General features: G+C 44.6%; 2 protein-coding genes across 3 annotated transcripts; both read left to right on the top strand.

Annotated features, from left to right (window-relative positions):
• Nucleotides 1-663: 663 nt before the first annotated feature.
• LOC311108599 (serine/threonine-protein kinase LATS1-like) lies at nucleotides 664-7,706 on the top strand. The gene is made up of 7 exons (XM_084151257.1): nucleotides 664-1,114; nucleotides 1,977-2,127; nucleotides 2,436-3,916; nucleotides 4,691-5,273; nucleotides 5,394-5,579; nucleotides 5,742-5,848; nucleotides 5,952-7,706. Exons 1-7 carry the CDS (start codon nucleotides 761-763, stop codon nucleotides 6,486-6,488), a joined length of 3,399 nt encoding a protein of 1,132 aa, XP_084007383.1. The 5' UTR covers nucleotides 664-760; the 3' UTR covers nucleotides 6,489-7,706.
• A 310-nt stretch (nucleotides 7,707-8,016) lies between these two features.
• On the top strand, nucleotides 8,017-19,161 carry LOC311108829 (katanin p60 ATPase-containing subunit A1-like). 2 transcript variants are annotated; one of them, XM_084151592.1, is made up of 11 exons: nucleotides 8,017-8,228; nucleotides 8,597-8,762; nucleotides 8,880-9,025; nucleotides 11,929-12,097; nucleotides 12,451-12,572; nucleotides 12,691-12,796; nucleotides 12,905-13,063; nucleotides 13,207-13,333; nucleotides 13,511-13,645; nucleotides 17,871-17,997; nucleotides 18,237-19,161. In XM_084151592.1, the coding sequence occupies exons 2-11, from the start codon at nucleotides 8,598-8,600 to the stop codon at nucleotides 18,433-18,435; spliced, it is 1,455 nt and encodes a 484-aa protein (XP_084007718.1). In that variant the 5' UTR covers nucleotides 8,017-8,228; nucleotide 8,597; the 3' UTR covers nucleotides 18,436-19,161. The 2 variants fall into 2 exon arrangements, with proteins under 2 accessions (XP_084007718.1, XP_084007717.1); XM_084151591.1 differs by having other exon boundaries at nucleotides 11,908-12,097.
• The last annotated feature ends 44 nt before the right edge of the window (nucleotides 19,162-19,205 follow it).

Raw genomic sequence — 19,205 nt, 5'->3', positions numbered from 1 at the left:
TAGGAGAATAACACTGCTGCCGGTAAGTTCATTGACAACAACCTGTTAGCTAGTAGCGTGCTAGTTAGCTAGCTAACTTGGATGGCTAGTGGTTGTTTTGCGACACCGACGGGCCGTGGACAACCTGCAGCAGCCGGGCCTGGTTCTATCTGTGGCCGAGCTTTGCTATAGTTTAGCTGGCTGGCTAGTTATTTAACTGAAGTTGAGTCAGGTGCTAGTGACTTGCTAGCGTTAACTAGATAAAACATTGAATTGTATTCTTCACTACCTTTTAGCTTTGTAACTGTCTGGATAACCTATTTGCTTACATAACATTCTATAGTCAGTAACGTTACTACGTACAGGTTTAACCATATTTGGTAGCTAGTTACCTAATGTAAGCTAAATAAGTGTGCCACCAACACCATTCGTTTTCATGGTCACCTTTGCTAGCAAACGTTAGTTGCATTGATAAGGTTGTAACTTATAGCTACAAAAGTAAGCTATTGCAGTTATCTTCCATAAGGAATTGTCTGAATATATGAATTGACCCAAAATCTTTAGGGTCATTTCACTACTCATCTGTTGAGAGATTGCTTTCATTCCTATTAGCTAACTGCACCATGTTTATAATGTTTTGTTGTCCCCAGGTACTCAGCAGGATGCAGATGTAAAGTAATTTCAATCTTGAACCTTCTCTTGGCCCCAGATAGCCTCGCAGTGACACTGCTGTGTGCTTTATCATGTTCTCTCCTTTGGCTGTCAACCTACATGTTCTTACATGAAGAGAGGAGAGAAACCCGAAGGATTTCGACAGATGCGACCCAAGACTTTCCCCGCCAGCAACTACAGTGGAAACAGCCACCAGATGCTGCAGGAAATTCGTGAGAGTCTCCGGAACCTTTCACGGCCTTCTGACCTCCCTAAGGTGGACATGGGGGGCGCTGGAAAGGTGTTGTCTGAAGACCCCAGGCAGCAAGGGCGCTGCAGCAACCCCAGAAACCCCTACCACAAGGCCTTGCAGGAGATTCGCAAGTCCCTGATGCCTTTTGCCAATGAGCCCAGCTCTTCTGGAAGGACTGCAGAGGTTAACAAACAGATGCTGCTGGAGCTGCTGTCTGCTGGCTTTGAGGAGGTAAGGAGGAAGAATGTAAAAGTGGAAACAGTACTTCAGCTAGGTAGCTAGTAACGTTAGTACTCTCTAGTAAATTAAGTTATTTTCAATTATTGAATAAAACTTAAATAATTAAACGTTTTCAAATCACTCAAGCAACGTCCATACTGGTAGTTGTCGAATAATCTAAGTGATACCAGTGTTTCCCCTATATTCAGCTAAATCGTTGCCACCACTCCAACAAATAAGATTACATTTTAGAATATATTTTTCTTTTTTGGGATGGCTTAATGTTTTCAGTGTAAACTTAAATGACAAAAAACAGATAAATTATGCAGAAAATATAATGGAGCTATATATTGTTAAATAAGATCATCTTTGAGAACTAACAATCACCAAAATAAAAACTAGACAGTCAGCGAGAACATAAAAAAATTCCAAAAATGTCTTGGCATGGGGCCCCCATTGATTTTGTTATGTTTGAGTCACTCAGATAGATACCATAAGAGCACGGCATAAAAGGAGTTATTGCAGAATGTTTTCCATTTGTTGATAGATGACAGGAGACTGATGTGAAATATGAAAGCTATGCAATGTGGAATGACCAGCTTTAGCTGCATGCTCAGGGTGTCATTTTCTCATGCTAAATATGTTTTCAACTAGTCAGTCACATGACATGATTGTCTGTATTCAGCACTGAGGCTGAGATGAATGAAATATTTTCTATGAAACCAAGTATGTCAAAAAAACAATTAATTCCATTGTATTTGTGAGTTGTGGGTAAGTAGTTCCTGTAAACTTGATATGAAGTCTGTCTAATAGCGCCTCGAGAAACCTTTTATTTATTTCAGGTATTAATAGCTAGTAAATGTATTGTGTGCAGGAAATGGTGATACGTGCTCTGAAGCAGACCAACAGTCGCAGCGTGGAGGCAGCCATAGAGTATATTAGTAAAATGAGCTACCAGGATCCTGTGCGGGAGCAGATGGTGGCTGCCGCCGCCCGCCCCGTCAATGCAGGCATGAAAGCCCCCGGTACGTGTCTGTCCTCTGGGACCAAACCTCTTCTTTATCCAGGGTTGTTCACGGAAACCTGGCAACAATTGTTGCAGGATCTAGGACTTGGCTATACTATTTGTCGCTAGAGATGCAATATATTGTCAATGAGGGAACAAGATTCTGTTGAACAACTCTGGTTTGGGGGAAGGGAGTGTGTTTCAAATGAGAATGTTGTACAAAGCAATGGGTTGCTTTCTTTCATATTTCAGTAATGTCTATCGCAAACATAATGATTAATTTTTATATGCTGCCATGAACTGTAGTTTTTCTTCCCATCCTTGCAGGTTCATCTCACATTCAGCAGCCTGTGCTGAGGAGGCAGAGCTGGAAGGGTTCCAAGGAGTCCCTGGTTCAGAGACATGGCCCCATGATGGTGGAGGGGATGATGTACCGTTCAGACAGCCCTGGACCCCAGGGTGACCTGGCAGGACGAGGCCCACCCCCAGCCTTCCCACAGGGCCACCCTGGAAACAACCAACGGGTGAACCCTCCCCTAAACCCTCAGGTGCGCAGTGTCACCCCTCCCCCAAACAGAGGTGCAACCCCACCCCCACCTTCCTGGGACAGTAACCCCTCCACCAAGCGCTTCTCTGGCAACATGGATTACCTGGTGCCCCGCATCTCTCCTGTTCCACAAGGGGCCTGGCCTGAAGGCTACTCAGCCCCAACCCCCCAGAACCAGAGGGGCATAAGCCCAGTGCCCATGGGCCGTCAGCCCATCATCATGCAGAGCTCTGGGGGTAACAAGTTCAGCTTCCCCTCCAGCTGGTCTCAGAACGGCTCCCCTCAGCCAGACTACATGGGACATCAGAGTGGTGGCATTAGACAACCCCCTCCCCCTTACCCGGTGAATCAGAGCAACAGACAAAGCCCAACCGCTCAGCAGATGCAGGCCGGAGGTCCTGCCTCTTCCTCATCCTACATCAACAGTGGTAACCTCCCCCAGTCCATGATGGTGCCTAACCGAAACAGTCACAATCTTGACATGTACAACATGGGTGTGCCTCAGTCCTGGTCCCAAGCACCCCCCGGCCAGCCTCAGTCCTCCCAAGGTAGCATTAACCAGGACATGTCCCCCTCATGGCAGCAGCACAGCATCCCTGTCCGATCCAACTCCTTCAACAGCCACCAGATGAGCAACAGGCAGGGCCACCCGGCCAGCTCCCAGCCCTCTGCCACCACAGTGACAGCCATCACCCAGGCCCCCATCCTGCAGCCCGTGAAGAGCATGCGCGTGCAGAAGCCTGAGCTACACACTGCCGTGGCCCCCGCACACCCACCCTGGATGCACCAGCCCCCTCCACCTCCAACTACCTACCAGGAGCCACAACCACCAGCACCCATGCCCCAGGTACCCATGCCAGTAACAGAGGTGCCCAGTTACCAGGGTCCTCCACCCCCATACCCCAAACACCTCCTCCAGCAGCCTGTTGCACCCTGCCCTGCCTATGACCCAGGGCCCAAGCCTAGTTCTGGGAGAGAGGAGGCTGCAGAGGAGGAGGATTGTAGCAGCACCGCTAGTGACAGGCCAGAAGGCCCAGACTCTGCTGCTGTGGGAACAGAGAAGGAGAATAAACAGATCACCACGTCTCCAGTGCCTGTGCGCCGGAACAAGAAAGACGAAGAGCGCAGAGGAGACCCCAGAGTGCCGCTCTACTCTCCCCAGGCCTTCAAGTTCTTCATGGAGCAGCACGTTGAGAACATCCTGAAGAACCACCAGATGAGGATCCATAGGAAGAAACAGCTGGAGAGTGAGATGCAGAGGGTGAGAGTACACAGTTACTGCTTATAATGTCCCTATGAGTTAAATTTGGTCTAAACAATGGTATAATCTAAATACATTTGGTCTATTCAATTCAGAGGAATACAGGGTATTTATTTATTAGCTGAAAGGCCTACATTTACACTGTAATGGATTTGGCATGTCCAATGACCGTCATTTAAGATTCTGGCACCCTCTTCAAATATGTCATCATGCAGTCTTGGCTTTCAATCTTCCTGACTCTTTCTTTACTATTTAGTTCCTGTTCAAGCTGTATTTTCATTCTTTTGAATGTTCTATTCTTCCCTCCTGCTTAGCTGTCTTTCTCTCTCTCCTTTTCTCTCCCTGCTGTCGCTAACAGCTGATGTAGAAGTTAAAGGTATCTCCTATCAATGCTGTGACCTGAATAGTCCACACAGATCAATGACCAAGTAAGCAGTTGTTGAAAGATGGGCCATTTTAATTTAACAACATGAAGCCCTCTGCTGACTGACCGCATCACACCAACTCCTTAGGGAAATGCATGCCTTCCCATCCACTTTCCATGTTAGTGCTCCGTCCGTCTTAAATTATGCTTGCCAAGACAACCAGCCTTATTGAGAATGTCTGCTGTATCTCTTTGGTTGTTTTTCTACCTTTCTAATGTGTTTTAATGGTTACTATTTTGTGTTCCTTTACCTGGGCCAGCATTCTGCCAGGTTGAATGCATTGCTTTGCTAATTAATCTGTGGTTCTCTCTTAAGGGCCTGAATGTAAATTGTCATATTTTGCTATTAGGTCAAGTTGTCAGGGGATGCGCAGGAGCAGATGCGCATGATGCTGTCTCAGAAAGAGTCCAACTACATCCGACTGAAGCGGGCCAAGATGGACAAGTCGATGTTCAAGAGGATCAAGACCCTGGGCATCGGAGCCTTTGGAGAGGTGTGTCTAGCCCGGAAGGAGGACACTGGAGCCCTGTACGCCATGAAGACGCTGCGCAAGAAGGACGTTCTCCTCAGGAACCAGGTGGCCCACGTCAAAGCAGAGAGAGACATCCTGGCTGAGGCTGATAATGAGTGGGTGGTGCGGCTCTACTACTCATTCCAGGACAAGGACAACCTGTACTTTGTGATGGACTACATCCCCGGAGGAGACATGATGAGTCTGCTGATCCGCCTGGGCCTCTTCAAAGAGGAGTTGGCTCAGTTCTACATCGCTGAGCTCACCTGCGCCGTGGAGAGTGTGCACAAGATGGGCTTCATCCATCGCGACATCAAGCCAGACAACATCCTCATAGACCGGGATGGACACATCAAGCTCACCGACTTTGGCCTCTGCACCGGCTTCCGCTGGACACATGACTCTAAGTACTACCAGAGTGGTTCGTATGATCCATGTCTTATGATGCTTGTTGCTGCTTCAATCTAAGAGGGTGTTTTGGTTCTCCCCCTTTTCATTGTCAGTAAAGCCATGCTAATCTTTGTGTCGTCGCTCTCTGCAGGAGACCATGTTCGGCAGGACAGCATGGACTTCAGTAAGGAATGGGAGCAGGACCCATCTAACTGTCGCTGTGCAGACCGTCTCAAGCCCCTGGAGAGGAGGAAGGCAAGGCAACACCAGCGCTGCCTGGCTCACTCCTTGGTGGGGACACCCAACTACATCGCTCCAGAGGTGCTGCTTAGGACAGGTAAGCCTGTGAAAGGGAAAAGTTGAATCCACTCTGAAGTTGGAAATATTATCTGTGATGTTTGAATTACCAGCGCAGGAGTGGAATCTTTAAAGGTTATTATTTGTCTCTTGTGCACAATGTTATTGTGTCTAACATGTGACTGTGTTACCTCTGTTCAAGGATACACCCAACTGTGTGATTGGTGGAGTGTTGGTGTCATTCTGTATGAAATGGTGGTTGGGCAACCTCCTTTCTTAGCAACTACACCCCTGGAAACCCAGCTCAAGGTAAATCAACCAGTCAAAAACTGAGCATATCTCATGTTGGCCTGGTTTGTTAGGTGTTTTCCTCCGCTCTATGTTTAACGCTCTGGTTCGTTATTCTACCCAGGTGATAAACTGGCAGACCACCCTGCACATCCCCCCTCATGCCAAGCTGAGCCCAGAGGCATCAGACCTCATCATTAAACTATGCCGTGGCCCCGAGGACCGCCTCGGCAAGAACGGTGCCGACGAGATCAAGGTGCAGCCCTTTTTCAAGACCATCGACTTCTCCAACGACCTGCGGCAGATGCAGCCGGCCCCCTACATCCCCACTATCGCTCACTGCACAGACACCTCCAACTTTGACCCGGTGGATCCAGACAAGCTGTGGAGCAGCAACAACGAAGGTGAGGGCAACCACAACGACACCCTCAATGGGTGGTTCAGGAACGGCAAGCACCCCGAGCACGCCTTCTACGAGTTCACCTTCCGACGCTTCTTCGATGACAACGGCCACCCCTACAGCTGTCCCAAGCCCATTGGCAAAGAGTATGAGGAGGATTCTTATAGGGACGAGGCAGACTCTGAGGCCCTGGCACAGGAGGAGGGAGACCAGGAAGAGAGTAGCAGGGGGGCACAGGGCCGTGATTTGGTCTATGTTTAGTATCATTTAAGAACATGTTTGTTCTGCTGGACTGTTTGCACATAATAGGTCTGGGAAACAGGTTGCTGGTTTGTCAGAGAGCGGGTCAGAGAGCGGGTCAGGGGGTGTGTGTGTATTCTGTGGGCCGGAACAATAAGGAGCAGATATAATTGTACCATACAAAGCAGATACACGGTACATAACTACACTACAGTCTGCAGGAGGAGGGTTTAGTCTTTTCACACTACAAGTGAATTCATGGTGTTGTACAGGGTATGCTTCATATGTGTTGTGACTCTGAACAGACTTAAATTAATTGAAAGAAAAAATATCAGGGTGTTGTTCGAAGACTTACAAACCCTGTTTTAAGCCTTAATTTATTTAAGATATTATAAACTGGTGATGCTAGTTGATATAATAATTATTGGAAATGTTCCTAATTTATATTTGAAGGTCTATTGCAATGGGGATATACTGTATTAGTGATATAACTGGTAGAATTTGCAGGGATAAGTAACTCTTGAATTATTCATTGCTGTGCCTTTGATCTTCTGCTCTTTCACCAAATACTGTATATGGGACTAGACTAGCCTTAGTTGATTTAACTAGGATTTTGTGTATTTTTTGAATTTATACATAAAATGTATTTATAAATTGTTGTACACTTGATGTAAATATTTTCTCTATTCTGTTGGTTAGTTGATATTCATTAGGGCAGGCCCTCTTCATTATTCCCCTCTAAAATCTTTCCTCTGTCATTTTTGGTAACGGTCATTCCACAGTGTCTATTTTGTTTGGGCTCTATCAGCACCAAGGAAACAATCTGAAAGGTACCTATTGTAATAATACTCCTACAAAAAAACAGAGATGGAATGACTGGGGCCAACAGGCTCTGTTATGCTATGTACAGTATATTTTCCTCTCTTTCATTCACTTCCACAGCATCTGCTTTCATCACTTCTTCTATTCAGTCTCAACCAAAGCGCTAGGCTACGCTGTTTATGAGCTCACTGACACGGCTGACCTGTTAATGAAGGATTGACACTGTTGTACTGGGAAACTGGATTATAAACTGGCACTCTTTAGTAGTCCACAGCTCATAGTGGATAGATGGGTCTCCACCCCTATCCCATACTTTGCCTTTTATGAGTGTTTTGGAAAGATATTAATGTAATTATGGAATAGGAACACTGACATTCCTGCACTGGTTTTGTTGAAATCATGTAAAGATGACATAAATCGATTTTAGTGTAAAAAAAGGGGGGGGGGTGCAGGGAACGGGGTGATTAATAAACAATGTAAAGCACTTCCACGAATTCCATTTTATTGTCCGTTTCACACCTTACACTCCTGGAACTATCCAATATACAGGCTGGTTCAACTAGCTATTCAAATCAAATATGCCAGTATCTGTTCACCCAAATGTGGAGTCAGGTGAAGAGGGTCAAAGCCCATGAAATACAATTTATAGCTATATTATTATTTTAACTTTTGGTACATGAAAGAGTGACAACAGTCGTAGTACTGCTGCCACTATGGTTCTGAATCCAGTTCAGGATATGACGCTTTGACAGCTTCAAACATTAGAGGCGGGTGTGTTGTTGTAGCTCTCTTGTCAGACGAAAATAAACCATATTTATGTAGCTACCCGTATTACATATTTTAGCCATTTTGAAACCCTTGGATCCATTTGTGTTTCAGTCCTTGGGTGCGGTTCTACAATTTGTGTCGTATATTTATTTCCCATCAACAATGCAACAGGTGGGTCTAACTAGTTAGCACTATAGCTAACTAGCATGGTAAAGATGTTTGGGAGCTAGTTTGAAGTTGTATTTTTATGTGCCAGTAACGTTATGTGACAAATACTTTTGCTAGTTTTATTACTGGTATTGTTTTTCTAAATCGTGGTGCTGTTTGCTCGTTCATCTGAAACATGTTGGCTAGCTAGCTGAGTTAGTTAACCAGCTAGCCAAGTTATGCTAAGTAAGCTAACAGTCAGATACAGCTTGCACATCCTTATGTCCATCTTGTCGACTTGTGCCCTTGATGTTTTGTTTTACAGTCAGAATCTCTGTTGTCATCCCTTCTAGAGAGAACTCTACTAACAACTAATGTTCTTCATCTCCTAGAATGAGTCTGCATGAGATCAGTGAAAACGTGAAACTTGCTCGAGAGTTTGCCTTACTTGGGAACTACAGTTCTGCTATTGTTTGCTATCAGGGAGTACTTGAACAAATCAAGAAACACCTTTTTACAGTACGGGACAGCAGTAGCTTCCAACAAAGATGGCAAAAGGTAAAATCTATGACATGTTTCACTTTCAAACCCAAGTTTGTTTAATTTAAACAGAGCTTTGGTTAGGCAATGTCTGCAAATGTCACTTCGATCCTTGCTTTTGACATCTCTTTACAGGTATGGCAAGAGATAAACGAAGAAAACAAACAGGTTGAAGAAATAATGACAACTCTAGAAAGTTTTCAACTGGAGACCACCCCATCCAAACCACCAAGTAATAAAGATGGCAGTAGTGACATGTGGCCTGTACAAGTAGAGTGCAGGTACTGTATGGACTCCTTTCACACGTATTCCTATTCTAGTGTATACATTTACTGGCCCAGTCATTCATAAGTGGATATTGCACTTTACTGGGAAAATATATTTAAGTTGTTTTCAGGTCTTTGCATTAGTATCTGATGGGGTGTGTAGTTTGGTTAGTAAGAGGGGAGAGTAAGCTGTTTGAATAAAATAAGTAATGAGTGGAATTAGTGCTCAGAGTACCTGATAGTAAGTAGCCTGCTCTCTTTCTTGCAGCACTTAAATGTATAGACCTACTTGAGGTCTAAATGTGACATTTTAGTTTTAGCATACAAAATAGCTTAACATTAATGTATTATTTGGAGTGCCAGCTGGTACTTAAATCTGCAGCTTAGAGACGGCTGCCCTATGTACATAGTCATCGAACACTGGTCACTTTAATAATGTTTACGTACTGTTTTACCCACTTCATATGTGTATACTGTATTCTAGTCACGGCTCATCCTATATATAACTACTGCTGTGCACACCATTTCTATTCATATACTGTCTATACAAACCATCATATACATACATACACTACATGATCAAAAGTATGTAGACACCTGCTTGTCGAACATCACATTCCAAAATCATGGGCATTAATATGGAGTTGGTCCCCCCCTTTGCTGCTATAACAGCCTCCACTCTTCTGGGAAGGCTATCTACTAGATGGTGGAACATTGCTACGGGGACCACCTTCCATTTAGCCACAAGCACATTAGTGAGGTTGAGCGATTAGGACTGGCTCGCAGTCGGCGTTCCAATTCATCCCAAAGTTGTTCGATGGGGTTGAGGTCAGGGCTCTGTGTAGGCCAGTCAAGTTCTTCCACACCGATTTCGACAAACCATTTCTGTATGGACCTCGATTTGTGCACAGGGGCATTGTCATGCTAAAACAGGAAAGGGCCTTCCGCAAACTGTTGCCACAAAGTTGGAAGCACATAATCGTCTTGAATGTCATTGTATGCTGTAGTGTTAAGATTTCCCTTCACTGGAACTAAGGGGCCTAGCCCGAACCATGAAAAACAGCCCCAGACCATTATTCCTCCTGCACAAAACTTTACAGTTGGCACTGCATTGGGGCAGGTAGCGTTCTCCTGGCATCCGCCAAACCCAGATTCGTCCGTCGGACTGCCAGATGGAAGCGTGATTATCACTCCAGAGAACGCGTTTCCACTGCTCTGGAGTCCAATGGCGGCGAGCTTTACACCACTCCAGCCGATGCTTGGCATTGTGCATGGTGAGCTTGTGTGTGGCTGCTCGGCCATGGAAACCCATTTCATGAAGCTCCCGACAAACAGTTATTGTGCTGACGTTGCTTCCAGAGGCAGTTTGGAACTCAGTAGTGAGTGTTGCAACCGATGACAGACGATTTTTATGCGCTATGCGCTTCAGCACTCGGTGGTCCTGTTCTGTGAGCTTGTGTGGTCTACCACTTCGCGGCTGAGCCGTTGTTGCTCCTAGACGTTTCCACTTCACAATAACAGCACTTACAGTTGACCGGGGCAGCTCTAGCAGGGCAGAAATTTGACTAACTGATTTGCTGGTAAGGTGGCATCCTATGACTGTGCCATGTTGAAAGTCACTGAGCTCATCAGTAAGGCCATTCTACTGCCAATGTTTGTCTATGGAGTTTGCATGGCTGTGTGCTCGATTTTATACACCTGTCAGCAACGGGTGTGATTGAAATAGCCAAATCCACTAATTTGAAGGGGTGTCCACATACTTTTGTGTATATATAGTGTATGTATTTATATTCCGGACTCTTGCTCATTCTAATAATAATATATTTCTTAATTCCTTTATTTTTATTTTTGGGATTTGCGTGTTTTGTATTGTTAGGTATTACTGCACTGTTGGAGTTAGGAACATAAGCATTTCGCTACACCCGCAATAACTTCTGCAAAATACACTGTACAAAAGTATGTGGACACCCCTTCAAATTAGTGGATTCGACTATTTCAGCCACATCCGTTGCTGACAGGTGTATAAAATCGAGCACACAGCCATGCAATTTCCATAGACAAACATTGGCAAACTTGTGCAACGTCAGCACAAGAACTGCTTGTGCAATGGCAAGTGTCGGCTGGAGTGGTGGAAAGCTCGCCACCATTGGACTCTGGAGCAGTGGAAACTCGTTCTCTAGAGTGATTAATCACACTTCACCATCTGGCAGTCCGACTGACAAATCTTAGTTTGGCGGATGCCAGGGGAATGCTACCTACTGAAATGCATAGTGCCAACTGTAAAGTTTGGTGGAGGAGGAATAATGGTCTGGGGCTCTTTTTCATGGTTCGGGCGAGGCCCCTTAGTTCCAGTGAAGGGAAATCTTAACGCTACAGCATACAATGACATTCAAGACGATTCTGTGCTTCCAACTTTGTGGCAACAGTTTGGGGAAGGCCATTTCCTGTTTCAGCATGACAATGCCCCAGTGCACAAAGCGAGGTCCATACAGAAATGGTTTGTCGAGATCGGTGTGGAAGAACTTGACTGGCTTGCACAGAGCCCTGACATCAACCCCATCGAACACCTTTGGGATGAATTGGAACGCCGACTGCGAGCCAGGCCTAATTGCCCAACGTCAGTGCCCGATCTCACTAATGCTCTTGTGGCTGAATGTAAGCAAGTCCCCGCAGCAATGTCCCAACATCTAGTGGAAAGCCTTCCCAGAAGAGTGGATGCTGTTAGCAAAGGGGGGACCAACTCCATATTAATGCCCATGATTTTGGAATGAGATGTTCGCCGGGCAGGTGTCCATATACCTTTGGCCATGTTTTGTATGTGTACGCGACCAATAAAATGTTATTTGATTTTGATTTGCTTAGGTTGATTGATTTAGTATTGTCTTCTTTCCTCAAAGATCCTCTCCTCTTCCGGTTAGGGGTCCCCCGGTTCCCTACAAAGACAGTAAACCTCACAACAACCGCCTGAGTGTGGCCGGTGTGCGGGCTCCGCATCGCCAGTCACCACGCGGGCCCAATGGTGACCGAGCCAAACCTTTGAAGGGCAAGGAAAAGAAAGAGGCCCCAGCCAAACCAAAAGACGACAAGGTCAACAAAGTACCATCAAGGATTAAAATATGGACTGAAAGGTCCTTTTGTTACACCCTCCTTTCACATAATACAGATTTAATCCTCCTCCTTTCGGCAGTGCTCTATCTTTTTCATTGTAAACCTAAGAAAATCTAAATAAATGTTATTTTAAAAAATTGTATTTGCCTGGCATTACCCTACCTTAACTTTAAAACTATTTGCACTTTAGACCAAACATTCTTCGCTCTACTTGTTACCTAAAATCATCACCACGTTGTCAGTCCGGTTCCTGGCTTAGAAAACACCTCTGCCACACGGTTGCATTGAGCCCACTCAGGGCTGACAAGTAATCCTGTATATTTGTTTTGCAGAACAAATCTGAAGTCTCTGAGAAAGAGAAAGATGTGAAGAAGTTTGATGGGCAAGGATATGACAAAGACCTTATTGAGGCCCTGGAGAGAGACATCATATCACAGAACCCCAATGTTAAATGGTGTGTGTGTCACTGGCTATGATTATTAACCTCCTGAACAGGATCATCCTAAAAACATACATGTTTCTCTTCGTAAGGGTTGACTAACAGGAAATACTTATTTTTTAAATGCCTATAGGGATGATATTGCAGATTTGGAAGAAGCAAAAAAGCTTTTAAAAGAAGCTGTTGTGCTACCCATGTGGATGCCTGAGTTTTTCAAAGGCATACGAAGACCATGGAAGGTATACATCGAAGCCCAAGGCCCACTTGATTAATATGTTATTTTGATTGGAAGAGTTGATATGATGCCTTGCTAATATGTGGTGTATCCATGTGCATTGTTTTCCTAGGGTGTGCTTATGGTGGGTCCTCCAGGCACAGGAAAGACTCTTCTGGCTAAAGCCGTCGCGACAGAGTGCAGAACCACATTCTTCAATGTTTCATCTTCAACTCTCACTTCCAAGTACAGAGGAGAGTCTGAAAAACTGGTCCGCCTTCTATTTGAAATGGTAAGATCCTCGTCAGCTCCCCTACCCAGGTGGAATATTTTTTTCCTAGAAGAAAAACTGGTGGTATCATATTAGATGATGGAAAGGGTGGTGTTTTTGAGGTGTTGTGGCTCTAGTCAGTGTTTCTTTTCTCCTCTGGATAGGCCCGGTTCTATGCTCCCACCACCATATTCATTGATGAGGTTGACTCCATGTGCAGCCGCAGAGGAACATCAGATGAACATGAGGCTAGCCGGCGGGTGAAGGCAGAGCTGCTGGTTCAGATGGATGGTACAGTAACAGCAGCCACTCTGATTATGGAAGGCCAAATTAATTACATGCACAATTAATGTCTATATAAAAATTTTTCTTGCCCAATAAATTATTGTACCCTAAATACATAGCAGTGATAGAATTTTGCTATAGTTTTTGATGCTATCGTTCATAGGATATTATGCTGTTGTTTAGGTGTGGGAGGGGCATCAGAGAATGAGGATCCCTCTAGGATGGTGATGGTGCTGGCAGCCACTAACTTCCCCTGGGATATTGATGAGGCTCTGAGGCGACGTCTGGAGAAGAGAATCTACATCCCTCTGCCTTCAGGTCCACAAACACTACTCACTGTAAATCGTCGATCATATTCCAAAACATGTAGGCATATGGACAGCAGTGTTCTAGAATATTGGACCATTGGCTTTCATAATTTTTGAATTCTCAAGCAATTTCTCCAACTGTCAACACATTCAAATGAATAGAGGATGCTTACCGGAGCCGCATTGGTTGGGAATTGTGGGGAGGTGCACGTTCGGGCTGTGCGTCCCCCGCGGATGGTGGTCTCAGACCTGCGTAGCTATGTCACAATGGGACACCGGAATATCGCGTCTCAGCGTCTGTGTACTATAATGATTTATGCTTAACACTGCGTTCCTGAAACATATACAGTTAAAAATCGAAAATATATTTAACTTGTGTATGTATATATATAAACTCAGCAAAAAAAGAAACGTCCTCACTGTCAACTGCGTTTATTTTCAGCAAACTTAACGTGTCAATATTTGTATGAACATAAGATTCAACCACTGAGACATAAACTGAACAAGTTCCACAGACATGTGACTAACAGAAATGGAATAATGTGTCCCTGAACAAAGGGGGGGTCAAAATCAAAATTAACAGTCAGTATCTGGTGTGGCCACCGGCTGCATTAAGTACTGCAGTGCATCTCCTCCGGACTGCACCAGATTTGCCAGTTCTTGCTGTGAGATGTTACCCCACCCTTCCACCAAGGCACCTGCAAGTTCCCGGACATTTCTGTGGGGAATGGCCCTAGTCCTCACCCTCCGATCCAACAGGTCCCAGACGTGCTCAATAGCCATGGCAGAACACTGACATTCCTGTCTTGCAGGAAATCACGCACAGAACGAGCAGTATGGCTGGTGGCATTGTCATGCTAGAGGATCATGTCAGGATGAGCCTGCAGGAAGGGTACCACATGAGGGAGGAGGACGTCTTCCCTGTAACGCACAGCGTTGAGATTGCCTGCAATGACAACAAGCTCAGTCCGATGATGTGTGACACACCGCCCCAGACCATGACGGACCCTCCACCTCCAAATCGATCCCGCTCCAGAGTACAGGCCTCGGTGTAACGCTCATTCCTTCGACGATAAACGCGAATCCGACCATCACCCCTGGTGAGACAAAACCGCGCTTTTTGCCAGTCCTGTCTGGTCCAGCAGTGGTGGGTTTGTGCCAACAGGTGACGTTGTTGACGTTGTTGACGGTGATGTCTGGTGAGGATCTGCCTTTCAACAGGCCTACAAGCCCTCAGTCCAGCCTCTCTCAGCCTATTGCAGACAAGTCTGAGCACTGATGGAGGGATTGTGCGTTCCTGGTGTAACTCGGGCAGTTGTTGCCATCCTGTACCTGTCCCGCAGGTGTGATGTTCGGATGTCCCGATCCTGTGCAGGTGTTGTTACACGTGGTCTGCCACTGCGAGGACAATCAGCTGTCCGTCCTGTCTCCCTGTAGCGCTGTCTTAGGTGTCTCACAGGACGGACATTGCAATTTATTGCCCTGGCCACATCTGCAGTCCTCATGCCTCCTTGCAGCATGCCTAAGGCATGTTCACGCAGATGAGCAGGGACCCTGGGCATCTTTCTTTTGGTGTTTTTCAGAGTCAGTAGAAAGGCCTCTTTAGTGTCCCAAGTTTTCATAACTGTGACCTTAATTGCCTACCGTCTGTAAGCTGTTGGTGTCTTAATGACCGTTCCACAGGTGCATGTTCATTAATTGTTTATGGTTCATTGAACAAGCATGGGAAACGGTGTTTAAACCCTTTACAGTGAAGTTATGTAGATTTCTACGAATTATCTTTGAAAGACAGGGTCCTGAAAAAGGGACGTTGCTTTTTTTGCTGTGTGATATATATATATATAGATATATAATATAGACACACAACCGGTCAAAAGTTTTAGAACACCTACTCATTCAAGGGTTTTTATTTTATTTTTGCTATTTTCTACATTGTAGAATAATAGTGAAGACATCAAAACTATGAAATAACACACATGGAATCATGTAGTAACCAAAAAAGTGTTAAACAAATCAAAATATATTTTATATTTGAGATTCTTCAAATAGCCACCCTTGCCTTGATGACTGCTTTGCACACGCTTAGCATTCTCTCAACCAGCTTCATGAGGTAGTCACCTGGAATGCATTTCAATTAACAGGTGTGCCTTGTTAAAAGTTAATTTGTGGAATTTCTTTCCTTCTTAATGCGTTTGAGCCAATCAGTTGTCAATACGGAAAATTTCAAGAACTTTGAAAGTTTCTTTAAGTGCAGTCGCAAAAACCATCAAGCGCTATGATGAAACTGGCTCTCATGAGGACCGCCACAGGAATGGAAGACCCAGAGTTACCTCTGCTGCAGAGGATAAGTTCATTAGAGTTACCAGCCTCAGAAATTGCAGCCCAAATAAATGCTTCAGAGAGTTCAAGTAACAGACACATCTCAACATCAACTGTTCAGAGGAGACTGTGTGAACCAGGCCTTCATGGTCGAATTGCTGTAAAGAAGGACACCAATAAGAAGAAGAGACCTGCTTGGGCCAAGAAACACGAGCAATGGACATTAGACCGGTGAAAATGTGTCCTTTGGTCTGGAGTCCAAATTGGAGATTTTTGGTTACAACCGCTGTGTGTTTGTGAGATGCGTTGTGGGTGTACGGATGATCTCCGCATGTGTATTTCCCACCGTAAAGCATGGAGAGAGGAGGTGTTATGGTGTAGGGGTGCTTTGCTGGTGACACTGTCTGTGATTTATTTAGAATTCAAGGCACACTTAACCAGCATGGCTACCACAGCATTCTGCAGCGATACGCCATCCCATCTGGTTTGGGCTTAGTGGGACTATCATTTGTTTTTCAACAGGACAACGACCCAACACACCTCCAGGCTGTGTAAGGGCTATTTTACCAAGAAGGAGAGTGATGGAGTGCTGCATCAGATGACCTGGCCTCCACAATCCCCCGACCTCAACCAAATTGAGATGGTTTGGGATCAATCGGACGGCAGAGTGAAGGAAAAGCAGCCAACAAGTGCTCAGCATATGTGGGAACTCCTTCAAGACTGTTGGAAAAGCATTCCAGGTGAAGTTGGTTGAGAGAATGCCAAGAGTGTGCAAAGCTGTCATCAAGGCAAAGGGTGGCTACTTTGAAGAATCTCAAATATAAAAAATATTTAGATTTAACACTTTTTTGGTTACTACATGATTCCATATGTGTTTATGTAATAGTTTTGATGTCTTCATTATTATTCTACAATGTAGAAAATAGTAAACACAAAGAAAAGCCCTTGAATGAGCCTTTTGGGGCTGTCATTTTCCTTTTACTGAGGAGTGGCTTCCATCTGGCCACTCTACCGTAAAGGCTTGATTGGTGGAGTGCTGCAGAGATGGTTGTCCTTCTGGAAGGTTCTCCCATCTCCACAGAGGAACTCTGGAGCTCTGTCAGAGTGATCATCGGGTTCTTGGTCACCTCTCTGACCAAGGCCCTACTCCCCCGATTGCTCAGTTTGGCCCGGCGGCCAGCTCTAGGAAGAGTCTTGGTGGTTCCAAACTTCTTCCATTTAAGAATGATGGAGGCCACTGTGTTCTTGGGGACCTTCAATGCTGCAGACATTTTTTGGTACCCTTCCCCAGATCTGTGCCTCAACACAATCCTGTCTCGGAGCTCTATGGACAATCCCTTCGATGTCATGGCTTGATTTTTGCTCTGACATGCACTGTCATATGTGGGACCTTATATAGACCGGTGTGTACCTTTCCAAATCATGTCCAATCAATTTAATTTACGACACAATCCTGTTTTGGAGCTCTATGGACAATTCCTTCGACCTCATTGCTTGGATCTGACATGCACTGTCAAATGTGGGATCTTTATATAGTCAGGTGTGTGCCTTTCCAAATCATGTCCAATCAATTGAAATTAACATAGGTGGACTCCAATCAAGGATGAACAATGGAAACAGGATGCACCTGAGCTCAATTTCAAGTCTCATAGCAAAGGTTCTGAATACTTATGTAAATAAGGTATTTGTTTTTTATTTTTAATAAATTTGCAACATTTTCTAAACCTGTTTTTGCTTTTTCATTATTGGGTATTGTGTGTTGATTGATGTGGATTTTTATTTATTTAATAAAAAAAATTAACAAGTCTGTAACGTAACAATATGTGGAAAAAGGGAAGGGGTCTGAATACTTTATGAATGCACCATATTTATTTATTCACAATGGCGTACGTTATGTTTGCTTGTTTTCTCTGCAGCCAAGGGCAGAGTGGAGCTGCTGAAGATCAACCTAAAGGAGCTGGAGCTGGCCAATGATGTGGACATGGCAAAGATAGCAGAGCAGATGGAGGGCTACTCAGGAGCTGACATCACCAATGTGTGCAGGTAAGGCCTTTGACTTTTCCGTTTTTCTTACAAACAAATTATTCACAAATAAACTCTAGATTGGTCAAGTGTGTTTGTTCCAATAACTCAGCTAAGACTATCACTGATTTGTAAACGAGATGCCTCTTCAATAAGGAAATCATGGAATAAAGAACCACTCGTAATCTAGTTATGTGATGAGAGTAATGTTATTTGTGTTCCATTGCCTTGAGTGAACCCTGTCTCCATGACGTCTGTAGGGACGCCTCTCTGATGGCCATGCGGCGAAGGATCGTGGGGCTAACGCCAGAGGAGATCCGTAACATCTCCCGAGATGAGATGCACATGCCTACCACCATGGAGGACTTTGAGTCTTCTCTGAAGAAAGTGTCCAAGTCTGTATCAGCTTCCGACCTGGAGAAGTACGAGAAGTGGATTGAAGAGTTTGGCTCCTGCTGAGAGTTAATCAGGAAGCATGCAGCGTCTCAAATCTGCAGGGGAATTAGTGGGAGGCTCAGTTGATATTCTGGGAACAATAATTGAACTAATGTCTTCCTTTTCTTTGTAAATTATTTATATCTTAGGCTATGTGATGCAACATGCCTTAAAGTAGACTATCTATTTGCTTCTCTTGGTCAATGTCCTCCTGGATACGACCCTTAGCTGTGGTATATTGGCCATATATTGCCATATACCACACCCTGAGGTGCCTTGTATTGATTATAAACTGGTTACCAACATAAATAGAACAGTAAATAATTATTTTTGCGTCATACCCGTGGTAAGCCAATCAGCATCCAGGACCCAAACTACACAGTTTATAATATGCTATTATTTTCGGTCTGTTATGTAGAATATAAATTAGTCTCGTGGGTGAAAGACAATTGGTAGAAAACATTCTGAATCATGTTCAATATTAGTGTTTTATTATGGATCCACAGAGCAAATCCTATGATCCATTCTATTTGCCTTGAACACCTTTTGTTACCAATGTATCCAGTGTCTTTGGGTTTTATCTGGTGAGGTGCTATTGGGATATCTGTTAATCAAAGTTGCACTACCTGAAAACATTTCTTATATGCACTTGATTTTATTTTCGTAATGTGTATTTAGGGGACCAACTGGTTCAAATGTGAATTTATATACAATCATAGAAAACTAACAGTAAAATATGACTTGCATTGACGAGGCTTCCATGTGCTTTCTTTACATGCAACCTGGCTGTATTG

This window comes from Coregonus lavaretus (genome assembly GCF_964263955.1).
Source record: "Coregonus lavaretus genome assembly, chromosome: 33".
Classification (NCBI taxonomy): Eukaryota; Metazoa; Chordata; class Actinopteri; order Salmoniformes; family Salmonidae; genus Coregonus; species Coregonus lavaretus.
Note: the sequence above shows the minus strand (reverse complement) of the source record. Positions and strands in the feature narration are given on the sequence as shown.